Source organism: Rattus rattus, chromosome 4 (genome assembly GCF_011064425.1).
Source record: "Rattus rattus isolate New Zealand chromosome 4, Rrattus_CSIRO_v1, whole genome shotgun sequence".
NCBI lineage: Eukaryota > Metazoa > Chordata > Mammalia > Rodentia > Muridae > Rattus > Rattus rattus.
In genome coordinates, this window is record NC_046157.1 from 156,201,336 (window position 1) to 156,219,670 (window position 18,335).

Sequence of the window (18,335 nt, forward strand, 5' to 3'; positions counted from 1 at the left end):
TAGCTATGATCCAATTACAGGACGTAGACAAAGATGCTGCCATTATCTGGATCATTAGCGTTTAAAGGCAGGGTCCCTTGAATGGTACTCTGGAAGAGGCCTTGTGACATTTAGTTGGCATAGTGGGAATCTTTAAATCATGAAGGAGTTTTCTTGTAGTGTCTTTTTCACCTTTCCTCTTTCGTTTCCTGGCGACTGTGGGGAACATGTGATTTTTCTGCTGTGATATAGGGAAAGTTTCCAACGGTGGGTGGTTCAACCAATCATGAAAAGATAATTTAAAAGTCTGGTCATGAGTGACCATTTCCTTCCTTCCTTCCTTCCTTCCTTCCTTCCTTCTTCCTTCCTTCCTTCTCCTCCCTCCGTGTCTCTCTCTCTCTCTCTCTCTCTCTCTCTCTCTCTCTCTCTCTCTCTCTCTCTCTTTCTTTCTTCTTTGCTTTCTTTCTTTCTTCTTTGCTTGCTTGCTTTCTTTCTTTCTTTCTTTCTTTCTTTCTTTCTTTCTTTCTTTCTCTCAAAACTCGTTTACCTCAGGCTTTTGTGATAGCAGCAGAAAGCTGACTGAAACAGCAACTGGGAGGGTGCTTTATTGGTATTAGATTTTTCTGGTGCCTCCTATGTGTTTGGTTGAATGGCTTCTTTTTTTTTTTAAAGGATATTTTATTTATTTACATTTCAAATGTTATCTCCTATCTCCCCTCCCTTTGCTTCTCTCACTTACTCCCGCCTCCTTGCCCTGGCATTCCCCTACACTGGGGCATCATTAAGCTTTTGCAGGACCAAGGGCCTCTCCTCCCATTAAGGTCTTACAGGGATGCTCTGCTACATATGTAGCTGGAGCCATGGGTCACTCCATGTGTACTCTTTGGTTGGTTGTTTAGTTCCCCACACTTTCTCTCTATATTTCCTTCTGTGGGTATTTTGTTCCCCTTTCTAAGAAAGACTGAAACATCCACACTTTGGTCTTCCTTCTTCTTGAGCTTCATGTGCTCTGTGAACTGTATCTCGGGTATTCTGTGGTATTAGCTTTTGGGCTAATATCCGCTTATCAGTGAGTGCATACCATGTATGTTCTTTTGTGATTGAGCTACCTCACTCAGGATGATATTTTCTAGTTCCATCCATTTGCCTAAAAATTTCATGAAGTCATTGTTTTTAATAGCTGAGTAGTAACCCATTGTGTAAATGTACCACATTTTCAGTATCCATTCCTCTGTTGAAGGGCATCTGGGTTCTTTCCAGCTTCTGGCTATTATGAATAAGCCTGCTATGAACATAGTAGAACATGTGTCCTTGTTACTGTACATGTTATTGCTACAAGCCCAAATGGGAATGAGACAGACATTAAGTTAATAATCTGCTATGGCTTCCTATTTAAGACTGTCATGTGAGTGGTTCAGAGTTGCTCATTTTCTTTGGTAGTATTTTTTAGGAATTTCAGTCTTTCTTTCTTTCTTTCTTTCTTTCTTTCTTTCTTTCTTTCTTTCTTTTTTTGTGAATCAACAGTCCAAGTGAAACTTCTCTCTAACAATTTGTTAATAAGTCCATTGGTCAATTTCCCAGCACAATAAGCACAAAAACCACAATCCTTCTGAGCAATTAGAAAACCACGTGCAGATCTTCTTAGTCCTTCTTCGTCCTTCATCTAACGGCTACTAACAGCCAAGTATTGTGCAGGATGCTCGTGATAGTCCAGCAAACCAAGAGAAGCCAATTCTGGCCTCATGAATTGATATAATATTGAATAAAAAAGGCCTAGAAGCTACACACCAGAGTGAAATAGGTGAAATATAAGGAATGTGGAGTTCTATGCCATTATAAAAGAGTATTGATTTCTTTGGCACACACATAGTGAGACTCAGGTCAGGACATACGGAGGGTATTAAATTCACTTGACCGATCATAGAATTCCTTCCTTCCTTCCTTTCTTCCTTCTTTCCTTCCTTCCTTCCTTCCTTCCTTCCTTCCTTCCTTCCTTCCTTCCTTCCTTCCTGAGTGCTCTGTCTGCATGTACACCTGCCTGCCAGAAGAGGGCATTAGATTTCTTTATAGATGTTTATGAGCCACAATCTGGTTGCTGGGAATTGAACCTAGGACTTATGGAAAAGCAACCAGTGCTCTTAACCACTGAACCATTTCACTGGAGCCCATAGAACGCCATCTTAGACTCGGGAACCCAATCCTGTATCTTCCTCCCTCCACCCCCTCCCCCACACCCCCACCCTGGCCCTGGCCCATTATACAGCACTACCCAGATCTATGGTCACAAACTGGTGTGTATTGAATATCGTGGAGACACAAATCATGTATACCTGAATATGTAAGTTATTCACCCACAGCTTCAAACAATACAAGACAGAACTAGTAACCCGGACACAAACAAGGCAGGGTCTAGATAGTGAGAGCAGACTGAAGCAGCTGGATAATTAGCAATGGAACAGCTGCTACTCACCTACGCTATTTTTGTTTTTTAAACAGAAATTGCTTTGAGAGGAATTATGTGTCCATTTGGTCCAATGCAGGTGTTTTTGTTGCTGTGGGATGAGGGGTGATAATATTTTAGACTGTAAGCACTGAAGCCTGGAGGGCACTACTGTAGTCTGATTGTTTAACAGATGCTGTGAAAACTATTTCTGCAGAGCATTGGGGGAAAAAATCAACAAAAGCGACACTGTATATTTTCACAGATAATTTAGATGACCACAGAAGGGCAGTGGATATCTTGTCTAAGTTGAATAATTGTGATATTTAAAGGGAAAAGAACAGCAGCAATGAAACTAGGCATCAAATTTTAATTAGAGTTGGGTTTTGCATTAAGCATAGTTGTGTAGCCTGCTGCACTGGGCTTAAGACCAATGTGGAAATGCCAGGGGGACAGCAGCATGTCGGACACGGTGTAGCTAATTATGATGGATAAGCTTGCAAAAGGCCAGGAAGTCTGCAGCAGGGTGATCAACACACACAGACTTGTTTATTATGGGACAATTATCTAGAGAATTTAATCAGCAGTGCTGAGCAGTGTTGACCGTAAATCTAAACAATTTCTGCCCACTGTTCAAACTGTCTACTAATAGTTTTCATCTGCTTTTCTCTTTCTCACACTTGAGGGCAAAATGTGAAAGCATACACAGATACACACAGACACACACACACATATCACACTATACCATATATATCAAACACATACCATACACATCACATACATATAACACACAGACACAGACACACACACACACACACACACACACCACACCATATACACCAAACAGGCAGACACAATACACAGACACACACAAAGACACATAACACACACATGCCACACCACACACACAGATATAACACACACACAGACACACAAAGACATGTAACACACAAACATGCACCATCACCACCACCACACACATAAACACACGTACCCACATACAGAACACACATAAAACAGTACATACACCAAACACAGACACACCATACAAACACACACACACACACACACACACACACACACACACACACACCATGCACACACAGAGACACATACATACACACATAAAGAAACACACAATTGCAATTGAGATTTACCTCTTTCAGTACTCTCTGTGATTTTATTCTATATAAGAAGGCCAAGAGACCAATTACAACTAGATATTGTAGAAGCAGTTAAAGTGGCCAAGAGTTGGCAGTATTCTAGTGTCATCAATTTATCCTAAGGATCTGATCTCTCTGATACTTTCAATTTAGAATGATATTTCCACTCTCATCACCCTACTTCTCCATGAGCTTTAGAATTGATCTACAGCTGCTAGTCATACATAGGCACTTTTTTTGTTATCTATTGAAATTCAACTTATCTTCATCTGATCTGCTTTCTCCCCTTCCCCCATGGAGGAATTTAGTTTAATTTTGTTTGTTGTTAAAAGCAAGCCCAGATGTTCCAAACCAAAGACAGTTGGATTTATTTTCCAACCCTTTTATCTTGAATATTTACTTCGTTATGAAAATCTTTCAGTATTGTAGAGTATGATTAGCTTCCCATCCCCTTCTTTGCATTCTCATTATTCCTGTGAACATTCAACTCCTCCTCCTCCTCTACTCTAGATGACTAAATCAAGACTGAAGCATGAAATAATGTTGGAAGGGAGGGATGAAACAGAAAGCACACATTATTTAAGGTCATCAAAATGGGGAGGGAGACCAGAATGAAGTCTAAATTCAACTTTGCCAGATCAGGAGAGTTTCTTAATAGCAGTACTGAGTAGAGGGCTTGCTCAGGAGTCATATAGAAAGAGAAAACACATTTCCCTACACTTCCATAAGCTGACCTAGTTTTACAGTTTGGTATGAGGTACCCACATATATCAGCTTCCTGCTTTCCCACAGATACTCAGAGATGCAAGCTAGCATCTCTCTCTCTCTCTCCCCTCCCTCCCTGCTCCTTCCCTCCCTCACCTCCCCCCTCCATTCACATTTCAAAGAGATGGCTTCTTGGTCCTTCAGGAAGACAGTTCTGTTTTGTAAACTGCCAAGAGACTTTGCTCAAAAGATCAGAGACTGAATCACAAATTACAAAAACAAATTCTAAAGACATTACTCTAGGAAATTTAGAGTTCTTGGACTATATAACATCAACTAAAAAAACCCATGTTATAGTTGCTTTGAGAGTCAAACTAAGACTTTTTTCTTAGCCAGTAGCTCACAGGGCCTTCCTCCCTTCTTCTCCATTCTTATTTCATATTACAAGGACTAAAGACTACACTCTTGTGCTATTTTTGCTACATTGGTACCACTATTTCCTTATATGATAGCCTTTAAATCAGCAGTTCTCAACCTGTGTGCCATGACCCTTTTGAGCATGGAATGACCCTTTCGCAGGAGTTGCCTGAGACCATTAGCAAACACAGATATTTATCTTACAATTAATAACAGTAGCAAAATTACAGTTATGAAGCAGCAATGAAAATAATTTTATGGTTGGGAGGTCAGCAGAGCATGAAGAACTGTATTAAAGAGTCGCAGCATTAGGGATATTGAGAACCACTGCTTTAAATAGTCTGTGTATAAATATACACATATAATTTCCATGACATTTTCTCATCTAGTGTGACAATACAACCTCCCAGAGCTAAAGAGCATCTAACCAAAACCCTACCACCAGGCATGAGATTTCTCTTTTGAGTTTTTGGCTAGCCTTGCTCAAGAGACTTCCAAAACATGACAGACTACCTATCACCTCTTGTTGCCTCCCATAGATGGTAGGTGAGTTGCAATTGCTAAAGACAGCAAGCACTTCACAAACAGGACCCAGAGACACGTGAGCAGGAAATAGGCTGAATGACTCCTCCCTGAGGACTAGCCTTCATGGTACCAGAAAGCGTCGTGTAAGCTTTCAAAGGAGAAAAGGCATTCCTATCTCGGTATGATGCTTATGAACTACATCAATGACCAGCATGGGAGGACACTAAGTTGGCTTAATCTCAGAACAAGAATTTTCACCCAGGACTTGCATTTCATCATCAGAGAACTAGGAAAACTTCATGAGAGATTTTTTCCTAGAGGACAGATGCATAAGACATTAAAGCATGCTCACAAAGTGCTCTCGATTATGATGTTTAATTGTGTGGTCATAGCAAGTGGGCTCCATGCTTTTGTGTTAAGGATTTTATAATTAGTTAAAATGCCTCATTCACTGGGTTACAGGTATGGTGCTAAATATAGAAATGTTAGGGTTTTAGCACATGTTCCTTCAGGAATATAGCTTATGAACAACAATGGTGGCTTTGTGGAAGAGGTCAATAGAAGTCAGAAAATCCTTAGAAATATTTAGAACATTCAATTTTGGTCAGTGGTATTTGTAGTTTATTCATACTCTTCTTTATGAACCAAGTCTTGAATGTTTTAGAGTCGATCCCTAATCTAGGCTGTCATTGTCTGTATCTAAACAGAGGACTCTAAACAAGGAGACCCAAAACAGAGATGCCTTGCATGCTTGCCATTCTGCTATGGATGCATTAACAATTCAAAGTACTAAGTAGGATAATGCCGGTGACTTCAGGATACAGGTGATAATTTGTAGAAAGGTCTCTTTTACATTTGAATTACACTCAGTCAAATCAATTAGATCCGTATGCATGACTCTTTACTCATAAGTTTTATCTTTATTTCAACTTTAACAAGACTGTCAGTTTGGCCATTTTTATTAAATTTTATTTGTGCAGCCATTCAAATCTGCAATATTTAGTGGAAAAGGTTTGATGAAGTTAATTCTTTCCTGTTACTGTCAATCACAAGGAGTGGAAAAGCACACATGTAATGCATCTTGCTATAGTAATCTGATCTCAAAAGGCGACGAGACAGCCAAAGCACAGAGGTTGGTAGGGAAGTCAGCCCTACTTAGAGAAAGTGTCATGAGGGGGTAGTGAAAACCTAGGAAAGAAAGACTTCTTGTTCCTGAAGAAGCTGAGTCACTAAATACTGCACTCCAAATGAAACAGATCTTGATGTCCCACTTTCAAAGTGAGCAGAGGCAGCTGCCTGCCAGGGGGCATCTGGGAATCAGCAGCCAAAACAGGAAGAGACAATAGAGAAGGTTTTACAGAAAGCTTCTTCGGGATCACACATGACCCTCGAGAGGGCAATAGCCCTTCTGTTATTAAAAGCGATAGAGAGTTCTAAGATCACAGAGAAAATACTGTTGAACATTGGGTAAATATTAAGAAAAACACTGTCATGTATGATGGCACCTTATGTATGTATGGCAGTCAACTGACCCACTCCCTACCTTACAGGCACATGTGATATGGCAGTCTTCCTGGAGAGATGCAACACACACACACACACACACACACACACACACACACACACACACACACACACACACACCTAATCACCCTAGAGAGAGAGAGAGAGAGAGAGAGCCTATGGCAGACAAAATAATGGTGCACCAATGTTGAAATTGGTCAACCAGTGAGGTTTTTCATTGGGTTAACAAAAGGTATACGAATGATGAGGTATTTACAAGAAACAGGAATAACTTGAGAGTGGCTACATCACTGGAAAGCCCACCCAAACACAGGCAATGATACCTGCAAACCTGAGACTCTCTCCTCAGCTTACAGGCAATGCCACAGTCTGAACAAACTTGTATGCACATTTCGGCCCCCAGCACTGTTTACTACATTTTATGTTGTTGGAAAGGGGCCTCAACAATCTTTCAAGGCAGTGTTCTCCAGGACATGGTGGTCTACATTTACTTCCTGGTATTGCTTCGAGTTTGTTCCCCTCCTCTTTCATCCAGAATACCCAGACAACTAACTGCTTATCTATGATAAATATGAAAGGTCAGCATGCACACAGGTGGATATAGGTATACTCAACACCTCCCTTGTTACAAACATTGAAAACATGGTAATATGTCAACTGACATCTTGCAGAAGAATCTTGCTAGTTGCCTTCTCAATTTTTTTTTTGTTAGATATTACAACTTCCTGGGCATCTGTTTCCAGTGTTTCCTGATATCTTTTTATATCTTGAACCAAAAAAAAAGAAAAGAAAAAAGAAAGGAAGGAAGAAAGAAAGAACGAAAAAAAAGAAGAGAAAAAATGAAAGAAAAGAAAAGAAAACGCAAATGGCCTCTTAATGTCACCACTCTTGAATAGACCTGGGGATCTTGTGATTTTTAGCAGTCTTCCCTACCTAGCTCTGCTCTCGGTGTTGTGCTATTGAAAAGGTTTCCCAGATCAGTGTTCTTTCAACTGCAGCACAAGCTAGTAAATGAAGTCAATGTGAAGTTTAGGGCTTAATGCCATTATTTTTCCTAAAATACAGAATTGGACAAAATCACACCATGTGACTATATATCAGAAAGAAATCCAAGAACAATCTTGCCCTATACTTAGGAAGACATCTAATTCTATTCCCTAATAGGCTGTTAAACAGCAACAAAACCACTTCAGTGAGCGTGGTTCAAGGAAGGACTTCAACAGTGCTCCATGCATAGCCTCCATGTATTTGAGTAGCCTTTGAGAATTGGATGGCTATTTCAGCTCTACTACACTTACTGACTCATTTGTGATATTAGAAGAACAAACGCTACTGTCTCTTCACTTTAATAAAGATGGAAAGAAAAGGGAGTGGGAAAGAGAAGAGAAAAAATGAAATAATTTCTTGTAGGATTTTGAGTGTCAAATTTTAGTTCGCTTACTGTCCATGGCAGGCATGATTGTGATTTCCCTAAGACACTTGGTGACTAGTCCTTGGAAGCCATGAGTACGTTATATTCCAAGGCAAAGGAGGATTAAGGCTTAACATGGGATTAATTAGATGGCCTTAGTATATAAAGATTATGCTGGACTATCTAGGGTACAGTATTATTAATAGTATAAGAGGGAGGCAGAAGAGAAGGTCAGGTACCAGAGGTCAAGAGTCAGAGGGATATTATAGACTCCCACATGTTATATATAATATGCTAGCTTTTCACATGGGGCTGGTAGCCACGGGGCTAGACATATAGCAGCCCATAGAAGTTAGAAGGACACCGTTCCTTTAGGACAATCTCCAGGAAGGGGTGCATCCTGCTGACACTTGCTGTCATCTCAAGCTGCACACCAGGCTTCTGAACTGTGAGGTAACAGAGATAAGTATAATCTTAAGCCTAACTGCTTTGAAAAGCAGTATAATTCCTACTTTTTAACTAATTTGAGTATCTGAAATCATGTCTCTTCTATGAAATTTAAATAACTCATTCGACAAATTGGCTACTTGCTGTGTATTTAAAATGAAAGGAATACAGGATGTTGTAGTTTGGGTAGGAAATGCTCTCCATAGAGAAATAGATTTGAACAGTTGGTACTCACCTAGTGGAGCCATTCTGGAAGGCTGTGGAACCTTTAGAAGTACCTGGCTTTAGAGCTATCTGAGAGCAGGCCTTGAGATTTAAGAGTCTAGACAATCCCTGGCCACTCTCTGCTTCCTGGCAGATTCAAGATGACCAAGCATTTCATATTCCTTCTCCTATGCCTTCCTCAATGTGACATATAATATCTCTTTGTTATAGTGGCACTGGACACGTAAAACTATCCCTCCTGATCAACTATCTACCTCTGACTTAGGTGGGGAACTAATGTCCCAAGCTTCTCAAAACAATATAAAATATATTTCCAAGGGATAAAAACAGCCAACAGAACTGAGTAGGAGAGAAGTGTTGGCACTGTTGAAAATTAAATAGTAATGATGGTTTGAGTGGCTGCAGTGGACCAAGTGGACAGCGTGCAAACTCACAAAAACCTGTATGATGAAAGCAAATGGAAATTCTAAGTCAGTGAAATATTGGTCTTTGCCAATCACCAGCTGAGTCATCTCAGCTAAGGAAAGGTTGAGGTTGGAGACAAAGGAAGAAACAGACCAAGGTAGGAAGTAGATTTGAAGAAAGCATCTTGAACCTGTTCTAAATTAATAATTGGCAGCAGATCATAAGATCCAAGAAGTTTAGAGACCATCACCAGGGAAATATGATAGGGATGCTATCTCACTCCTGGTTTATTATATCCAAATCGCTCTAGACAAGACAAAGAAAATCTTGAAAGTGGAGGGGACAAAAGATAGATGACATGGAAATTAATGATGGTGCGATGACAACGGCAAAATGGAGAGAGTTGATCCAGATGAGATGCATAGCAAAGGGCTCGATACACTGCCCAGAGATAAACAGAGTTAAGCAGGCTAGGGAGGAGAAAGGAGAGTGACAAGGAGAAGCGGAAGCTGATATTTCCCATTGCTGATTTGGAGTTAACAACCTGAGAAGACAGCACCCTGGACACCACCAGGGATTGTGTCTACCATGAGATAGGTGCACTGCTCAGTGTGGTACAGTCTCCCAAGGGGAAAGGCTGTGAAGTGAACACCAAGTGACAAAGGTAACGAGGCGTGGTAGGTCTTCCGCATCCCCTCAGAGCCCCAGTTACTAAAAACACTGGCAGCTCCTAGCCCCGACATACACATCTGAGGAGGGTGTTAGAAAAGACAACCCAGAAGGAGGGCGTAATCGTACCAAAATATTATTTTTATATTATTTAATAATATAGTTAAAAGACATTTAAAAACGATATTTGCATATAAGACCTGAAATGTTAAAACTGCTAGCAGGTACCAGAACCAAATACAAAAAGCCATCAATGTACTCATAGGCAAGAACTCTTTGGAAAGGGCTCTAACAGCACAAATAATTATGATAATAATGGACAAATTAGATTAAATTAAATTAAATTTAAAGCCTCCGAGGCAAAGGAACAAACACCAGAATGAACAGGGCATTCTATATAGAATATTAGAAATACCTTTGTCCATATGCAGCAGATATGTTTTTAATGTTTAGAATATATAAAAACTGCAAAATGGAAATGCAGAAAACAAAATCTTGCAACCCACCAATGGGCTAATAAAATCAGCACAAATGGCTAATAAATATTTGAAAAATGGTCAGCATCTCTAGTCATCAAAATTGGAGAATAAAACTATTTCAAGATTCCATCTCACCCCAACAAGAATGGCTAACATCCAGAAAATAAATGATAGGAAGTGCTGGTGATGATAGAGGAAACGGTCAACACTTGTGAACTACTGGTATGATTGTAAACTTCTGTAGCCACCCTAGAAAGCCTTATGAAGATTTTTCCATCAAAGGAAAAAAGCTAAAAAGAGAACTACCATGTAAAACAGGTGGTCCGGGGAGACACTTGTACATCTATCACTGTGTTATTCACAATAACTAAGAAGTGGGTCCTTACCAACCGATGAGTGGATAAAGAGAACATGGTCAATGTAACAAAGTTGCATATTACTCATCCATAAGGAAAAATAAAGTGTGAGATTTTTCAGGAAAATAGGTGGAAGCAGAAATCATTTCCTAAAATGTTGTACATTCAGAAAGGCAAAATGGTGCGTGTTTTATTTCCATATGGCACTTAGATTTACACGTGTGTGTGTGTGTGTGTGTGTGTGTGTGTGTGTGAAGTATGGATGGTGAGACTAGAGAGGGGATCATGAAAGAAGAGGTTTTTAAAAGGAGAACAACAAAACGAAAAGCAATACAAAACCTAGACATGGAAAGGGAACAACTGGGCCAGCTGGAGATGCGGAGGTGGTTGGGGGAGTGAAGGAGAAAGACCAAGAAAAACAAAATATGTAAGAAAATGCTACCCAAAAAACCCTTTACTGTGCACACTAACCCAAAAACTCCTCGAAAATAGCTTTCTATTTTGAACTATATGCTTAAAAAGAGTATGTTTCACAAAATCAAGGAAAAGTAATCTTAACATTCATTGCTAACAGGCCTTCTCCACAGGAAATACTTAAGGAAGGGGTTTTTTGTTGTTTTTTTTGTTTTGTTTTTGTTTTTTATTTTTTTTGTTATTGTTATTTGTTTGCTTGCTTGCTTTTAACAGAAGCTGTGTAACACAGACAAAAGCCCAATTCTATGAGAACACATTATCCAAAACTTCAGAAGTGAAGGAAAGTGCATCAAACTTTTTCTTATTTCTGAGTATTCTAAAAGTGACTTAATAGAAATATGCCAACACACATTGTTTATGCCATTCATAAAAACAAAATACATGCCAACCAAAGGAGAGAATTTGAATGTATAATTAAACTGGGAAGGCATACATTTTAATTAAAGTACACTCTGAGCAGGGGGAGGGGTATAGGAGAGGGAGGAAACCAGGAACGGGATAACATTTGAAATGTAAATACGTAAAATATCCAGTCAATAAAGAAAGAAAGCACATTCTGATTATTTAAAGGTATGTATTCTAACCTCTGCGGCATCAACTCTTGCTTTAGCAAACTATAAATAGAAAACCAGCAGAGGAGCAAGCACGGAATTATAAGTATTTCCCAATTAACCACAAATAAAGCACACCAGAGGAAACATAAATTTAAAAAGAGGGCGGATTGTACAAATAGAAAATAGCTAGCTAAATGACAGATTTCAATCTAGTCCCATCTACAGTGTTAATGTGCTCGGGGAAGGTAGTAACATTGAAAGAGATTATTAGGTGGTGTTTTTAAAAGGTAGGTCCTAGTAGACTGTCTTCAGTAAGTAACTTTAAATATGAAGATACAGACTAGAGAAAGATAAGACAGAAAAAAAATCCAGAGTATCTTATAAATATCAGTTAAAGAAAGAAGACACAACAACCACACCTAGAGGTTTTGATTTTGTTGTTGTTCGTTCATTTGTTTTTAAGTGGGATTACCAGGTAATCCCTAAACAGAGAGCCACTGTCACTCAATCCTCATACAGAAGGGTATCTCAACTCACCTCACAGTAGGGTACTCTCAGGTGCTGTTACTATTCCTCTAGTCAGGTGATGAAAATAGTTCCTAGAAATCTTTTTTTCCAAGATAACTGCTAGGTGGCAGGTGCCCTTAGGTGCTGGGCCACCTCCTTTGCCAAGGAGTAAGCTCTTACAGTAAACTTGTTTCTCTCCACCTATGGAGGACTCTTAAAGAGAAACAACCCTGCTTCCAAGCTCAGCTCTCTTACAGAACTATTTCATTTCTCTCACAGGGCTTGATTTCTTTTTTCTGTCATGAGAGTTACCCATTCATTCTTATACAGCCTAATTGACCGTCACTGGCATAATTGAAGGGGTGACATTGTAGAAGGCTATAAACCAAAGGGACCCAGAGGATCAGTATATTCCCTGCACATGTCAGAAAATCCAGGAGGAGCCAATGAGCACCTTAGATAAGAGAGTGACTGCTGTTATTTCGTGAAAAGGACATGAACATTCTAATATCAAATACACTAGCATTTCTTCCTTCCTCCCTAAAATTCCACGTAGAGAACTGCCTCTCAGACAAGTGCTAGCTAAGGGAGACCTTGTGGACAAGAAGCTCTCTAAGAGTTTGACTTACAAGGTGATTATTTACCACTGATGTATACATATTTTACCAAAGGAACCACAGAGATGGAGGCCACATGCCCATGAAAGTTGCCAGCAGTGAAACATTGCTGGTAGACCTCATGAGTATTTATAAAGGCGTTTTGCTTAGAAATTGCTTTGAGAATTCCTGTTTCTTTACCATGTGCCCATTACTCAGAAGCACTGTTAACACTTCGAGTCTTGTGTGTTTGAATAGATTCTGTACTCCTACATTCTCTTTCTACAGGCAGTTACATCTGGAGTGGGAGTTCCCTGGCTTTTATGAACTGGAGAATATCAATGCAGCTCAGTGCTGGATTTGGGAAGAGAATGTTACATTCAATGAAAAAGCATCACTAACATTCAAGGCTGCATGCGACCTTTACCCTCACCGTGCCCCGCCCCCAACACACACACACACACACACACACACACACACACACACACACACACACACACACACACACAAAGACTCAAAGAGTTGACTAGTGCTTCCTCAGGCTCATTGGTAAAGAGGACATAGAAATGAAGTTATGACCTTTATTTCTGCCTCTCTATGAATTTGAAAACCTATAAACATTAAAATATATTTAAAATTTAAACAATATATTTCATTAAAATATATTATTGGGTGGCTTTAGGTTAGTATACAGGTTGGTGTTATTTTGGTACATTAACAAATAGTTTTTCTCCTTGGTCCTAACAATATGAGTGATGTGTTGCTGAATTAAACTTTAGGCTGGGTAAAAGACAGGACACTGACATCAATTACACCCCCCCACAAACATACAAACATATATGTATACACACACATGTACACACACACACATAAACTCATATATTTCAAAATTAACTTTTGGTTTCTTCTTCCTGGGCCCATATAAAAAGTATGTGATTAAAATAGGATTCAGGATGTCCAACTAAACAAAAAGGACGATTCTGTATAGTATAAAAATGTAAGTGAACATTGGGAAAGAGAATAACTCTTCAAATTCAAACTCTAGCTCAAATATGGCATAGATTAAAATATGCCTTGTTCCTCTTCTCTTACTCTCTTGCTCGGTTGTTCTCTTCCCTCTTCCCCTTCTCTCCCCATCCCCCTCCCCACCCTGTGCTCATGGCTGTCCTCTACTCCTACTCCTCCTTTCTCTCTCTCTCTCTCTCTCTCTCTCTCTCTCTCTCTCTCTCTCTCTCTGCCTTTCTCTGTCTCTACTACCCCCTCAACTCCCCTCCCCATACCCTAAATAAATTATTAAAAATGTTTTGTTTGTGACTTTTTTCTAAAGGCATTTGCAAGGCTTGTGCTTTAAAGATCATCTTGCATTCAGGCTGCCCCATGCGTCTGAGAATGATATCACCATAAAGGCCAGGCCAACATTTCTTCTCTCCTATTAAAAACAACTGTGAGTTCACGGTCAACACATGAGAGAAAACAAGCCAGACTTGAAGCCAGAGGAACTTTGAGGACTCTAATTGTTATCTAGGTGGAATTCTAAATCTGATGTTAACTTTATTTAATTTCCTTTTGCTTCAAAGTTTTTGCTAGGAAGTAAAAGTAATACCTGTTATAATTAACTCCCAGGGATGTGATGATCAAATAATCTAATATATGAGATGACGGTAAATTCTAAACGTGATTCTGCACACAGTTGCTCATGTAGATGGCATTGACTTGTGTCTGTAAAGGGTAACTGTCATGCAGGAATAGCAGCTACAAGACTCACTTAGGAGAGTCTTGTTCTAAACACCTAATTATGTGATTTAGTAAAATGAACCTCACAAAATAAATGAGTGAAGAAATGCTCCCAAAACTTTTAGCTGTAAGAGGAGCCAAACCAAACCAAAAGCCTCCATTTTCTTTTTTAACATTTTATTTCTACCAGACCTCTAGCCAGAAAAGAACATGAAATTCTGGGTTTATACTGCATCTGCTGCAAGGATATTGATTTCTCTAGTGCTCGCTTTCCTTCCTGGAGACATTGTCTGGCTTCTCTTGGCAGGAGTTTTTAAAAGTCTTTAATCCGCTACATACAACTTACTGCATATTTGAAAACTAAAATCATCACAGTCAAAATAAGGTAAAACCTTTGCAAATACAAGGTTCATAGATTGCGTCTTATGGAACTGTCAACATTTCATTGCTGAAGACACGTGTTTTAAAGTTACCAAATTATTATTCTAATTCTGTTTTGAGACCACGTACCACAGAGTATTGCTTGATTAGTGTTCCACTTATATTCCTTTAGCTGAAATCATCAAAAAGTAAAAAGTTCTAACAGCACCAAGTTCCATAATTAACTCGCTGTTTTGTGAGATCTTGTCTTTTTCTCTGTGCATTACTAAATATAAGTCTAAAATATTCTATCTCGCTTGAAAGAAATGCTGTTATTTTAATCACTGACTTAACTTTTTTAAATACTGAGAATGTTTCTGATTTGTACAATACATGCTCGATCAATAAATTTGTCATTACTTGATCATTTTGCCATTTTCTTAAAGACACTTGTGTAGAATATCCAGTCATCAGTTCTAAACTCAGGCTTGCCTAAATAAGTCTGGTGATTAATACAGGCACAAGTTCAAATTCTAATTCTGCTTTTGCATATATACAAAGTTAATTCCAATGGCCTCCCATGAGATCTGATGGGAGAGAAGTTGTGATTCTTACTTGCACTAAAGTAAAAAAAAACAAACTAAGATTGTACAATAGATTAGACTATTATTCTCGCTTAGGGGAAAGGTGAAGTTTCTTGGTAAGTGGTAATTGGAAGGTTCATTTCTGGAAATAAGCTATCAAGATTCAGATATGGGCCTTCAATTAGTTGTTTGCTCTTTGTAAAGACACTTTTGGCACCACCCCACAAAAGACCTTAATAAATTACTGGAATGGCTTATTTCTAATACTTTAGAAAATGTTCCAGGATTAGAAGGAAATTGAGTCAGGACTGAACCATACTCATGACAGTCTGAAAAGGTGGATTTAAAGTAAGCAATTCGTTATAAAAAGCACCTTTTTTTAAATTAAGGGACTACTTAGTTCTTCATTTCAGTTTGTAGAAATGGGGGTAGAAGCTGAGAACAGGACTTAGGGCCTCAAGCAAGCAAGGATGGAGCTTTATAAATGAGTCTATCCCTAGCCCTCGACACTTCAATTCTAAGGACCATTTCTCCAGGCAGTAAATAGCAGACCTCTAATGTGCTCGACTTTTAAAACATTATACCTTTACCTAAAATCAACAACAGTGGTTATTCTTTAAGCTTTTAAAAATCTTCCCTCCCGTAGCACTTACTTGCTTTTCCAGACATGAGACTGAAATAGAGACTCAGTGATCATTAGTTTCCCTTTGAGCCAGAGTGTTAGAGACTCAGTTAAGAGCCGCTCCAGGCACTGTGTAGAAACCTCAAATCTCTTCTCTAGATTCACAGAGGTGGGTGATGGATGGGAAGCTGGGAAGGCTAGTTCTGTCACACAACATAAACGCTTGTGTCTGTAGATGGCAGGCTCTGATCCTTTGAAAGGCAATATGTAACCTCCTGTACCCTCAGCCTTATCCCAGCTCTCTATCTTGGCTACTGTCCGTGAGCCTTAGCCTGTGAGTACTGGGTCTTCCTGTGTTTCAATGCAATCCAAGAATTCTCTAGCTCGGCTTATTTATTTCCGTGCCTGACAGTGTCAGCTGATAACTACCTTCTTTTTTGGGTCGGTTGGGGTGGGGTGAGGCGGGGTGGAGGGATAGGAAGTAAGAGTTTACAAGATTAGCCCTGAGCCCCAGGTGCGGAAAGGGGCTGTGATGGATCTCAGGCTGCTTGCAGCATTCAACAGTGCCAGGAGCCCTAGGTGTGAACTGTGTGAATGTTCAGCTCCATGCTGGGCGGAGAGCACAAAGGGCTCAAAGCTACCTGCTCAGCTGGGCGGCACCTGAGAGACAGCCTCAGTTCCACCCTGAGGTTTTTAGGGAGAAGAACAAAAATCATAGACTATTGAATTCTCCAGTTGGGTCCGGAGGGGAGCAAACAGAAGCAAAGAGAGGAAATAGAAGATCAAACAAACAAACAAACAAACACAAACAAACAAACAAACAAACAAACAAAAAAACCCATTGTACCGGTGTCTCTCCTGTGGCTGCACTTACTTGCCTGAGGAGGGGACTCAGACACTAGGTGGAACTAGTGCTTCAGAGATGCTGAAGGACCAAGGCGGTCTCCTCTGCTCGGGATTACAGGTGGGCTCAGGTTAGGTGTCAGTGAGAGATCTAAGAGATCTCCCCCTCCCCAAGCCTAAGCCAAACTCACCCTAAAGCCCCAAACACTAATCCAGGTTAAGGTCAACAGAACTGGAGCTAAATCGACTTTGGTCTTGATTCCTCAGGTTCTCCACCTTGGAAAGCATTTCCAAGCCAAGGCGCAAAACTGCTCCAGGTATTGCACAGGAACAGTCCGGTCCCCAGTACCTCCCTGGGCAGAGGAGACCTCAACCACCCAGCCTTAGAAGCAGGCACCTGGCTGTCCTCCACCGGGTGCAGCCCCAACACACAGGCCCCACCCAGCCGGGCGCCCAGTGGGGTAGCCAACAGGGACCAACCGCCCCCCCCACCCCCCCAGCGGATCCCAAGGCTCAGTAGTGCAGGGACTTGACTTCTCCGTGGGAATCTCTAAGGAGAGTAAAGACTGGAAAGCAACTTTGCCTATGATCTCTAGTGCCCAGCGGAGTTTGCGAGACATCTCATTAGGCATATGGAGAAGCGAGTCTTACCTTTGCACAGAAAGCCGGGAGTTGACATCCATGGTTGATCGCGGGCAGAGAAAAGCCGACAGCGCGGGTGAAGGCTAAGAAGCCTGAGCGCCCTGCACGAGGACAGAGACGTGCAGGCTTGAGCAGCAGTGGCTGAGACCCGCAGCGGAGATTGATGCTCGCTCCTCCCTGGCCACCAAGCGCTGCGGAGATGTCCTGGTGGCGCCTCCTGTGGTCTGCTCAGATCTTGAAGACTGCTGGCTGGACTTGACCCTTCAGCTTAATTCCCGCCTCCCTCCCAGGTCTCCGGGGAACTGACTTCTGTGCCTTTCACTGTGGCTCCCTGCTCACTCCCCTCCCCTTAGTCCAGTCCCGCCCCTTGCTTTCTCTGGCGAACACCAGGACGAATCCCTGAAGTAGTTCATCCACTTAGCTGCAGTCACAGGCTCACTTCTGGCAGTTCTGGCTTCCCGCTGCCCCTACTGGTGGTGCACACGTCCCCTGGAAGACCCTCTATTTGCCCTCTACAACAAAACGGGAGGTATAGGCGTGGTCACTTGTGCCAGTGTATTCAGCTCTTTTGCTTTCCTCTAAGCATCCTGTCCTGTTTTAACTCTCCCGGGGCTTCATGTAACTCATTTTCCTCGGATGGGACTCTGCCGTCTCTCACCTGTTTGACCCTATGA

At 40.7% G+C, this 18,335-nt stretch overlaps 1 protein-coding gene across 3 annotated transcripts in view; it reads right to left on the bottom strand.

Moving 5' to 3' along the window:
* Nucleotides 1–17,987, bottom strand: part of Sphkap (SPHK1 interactor, AKAP domain containing) — a 140,504-nt gene extending 122,517 nt beyond the window's left edge. For all 3 annotated transcript variants that reach the window (XM_032901484.1, XM_032901485.1, XM_032901483.1), the window contains exon 1: nucleotides 17,671–17,987. In XM_032901484.1, the coding sequence (XP_032757375.1) occupies nucleotides 17,671–17,702 (32 nt within the window). In that variant the 5' untranslated portion in view covers nucleotides 17,703–17,987. The remainder of the gene's footprint in view (nucleotides 1–17,670) is intronic.
* Between the last annotated feature and the right edge of the window lie 348 nt (nucleotides 17,988–18,335).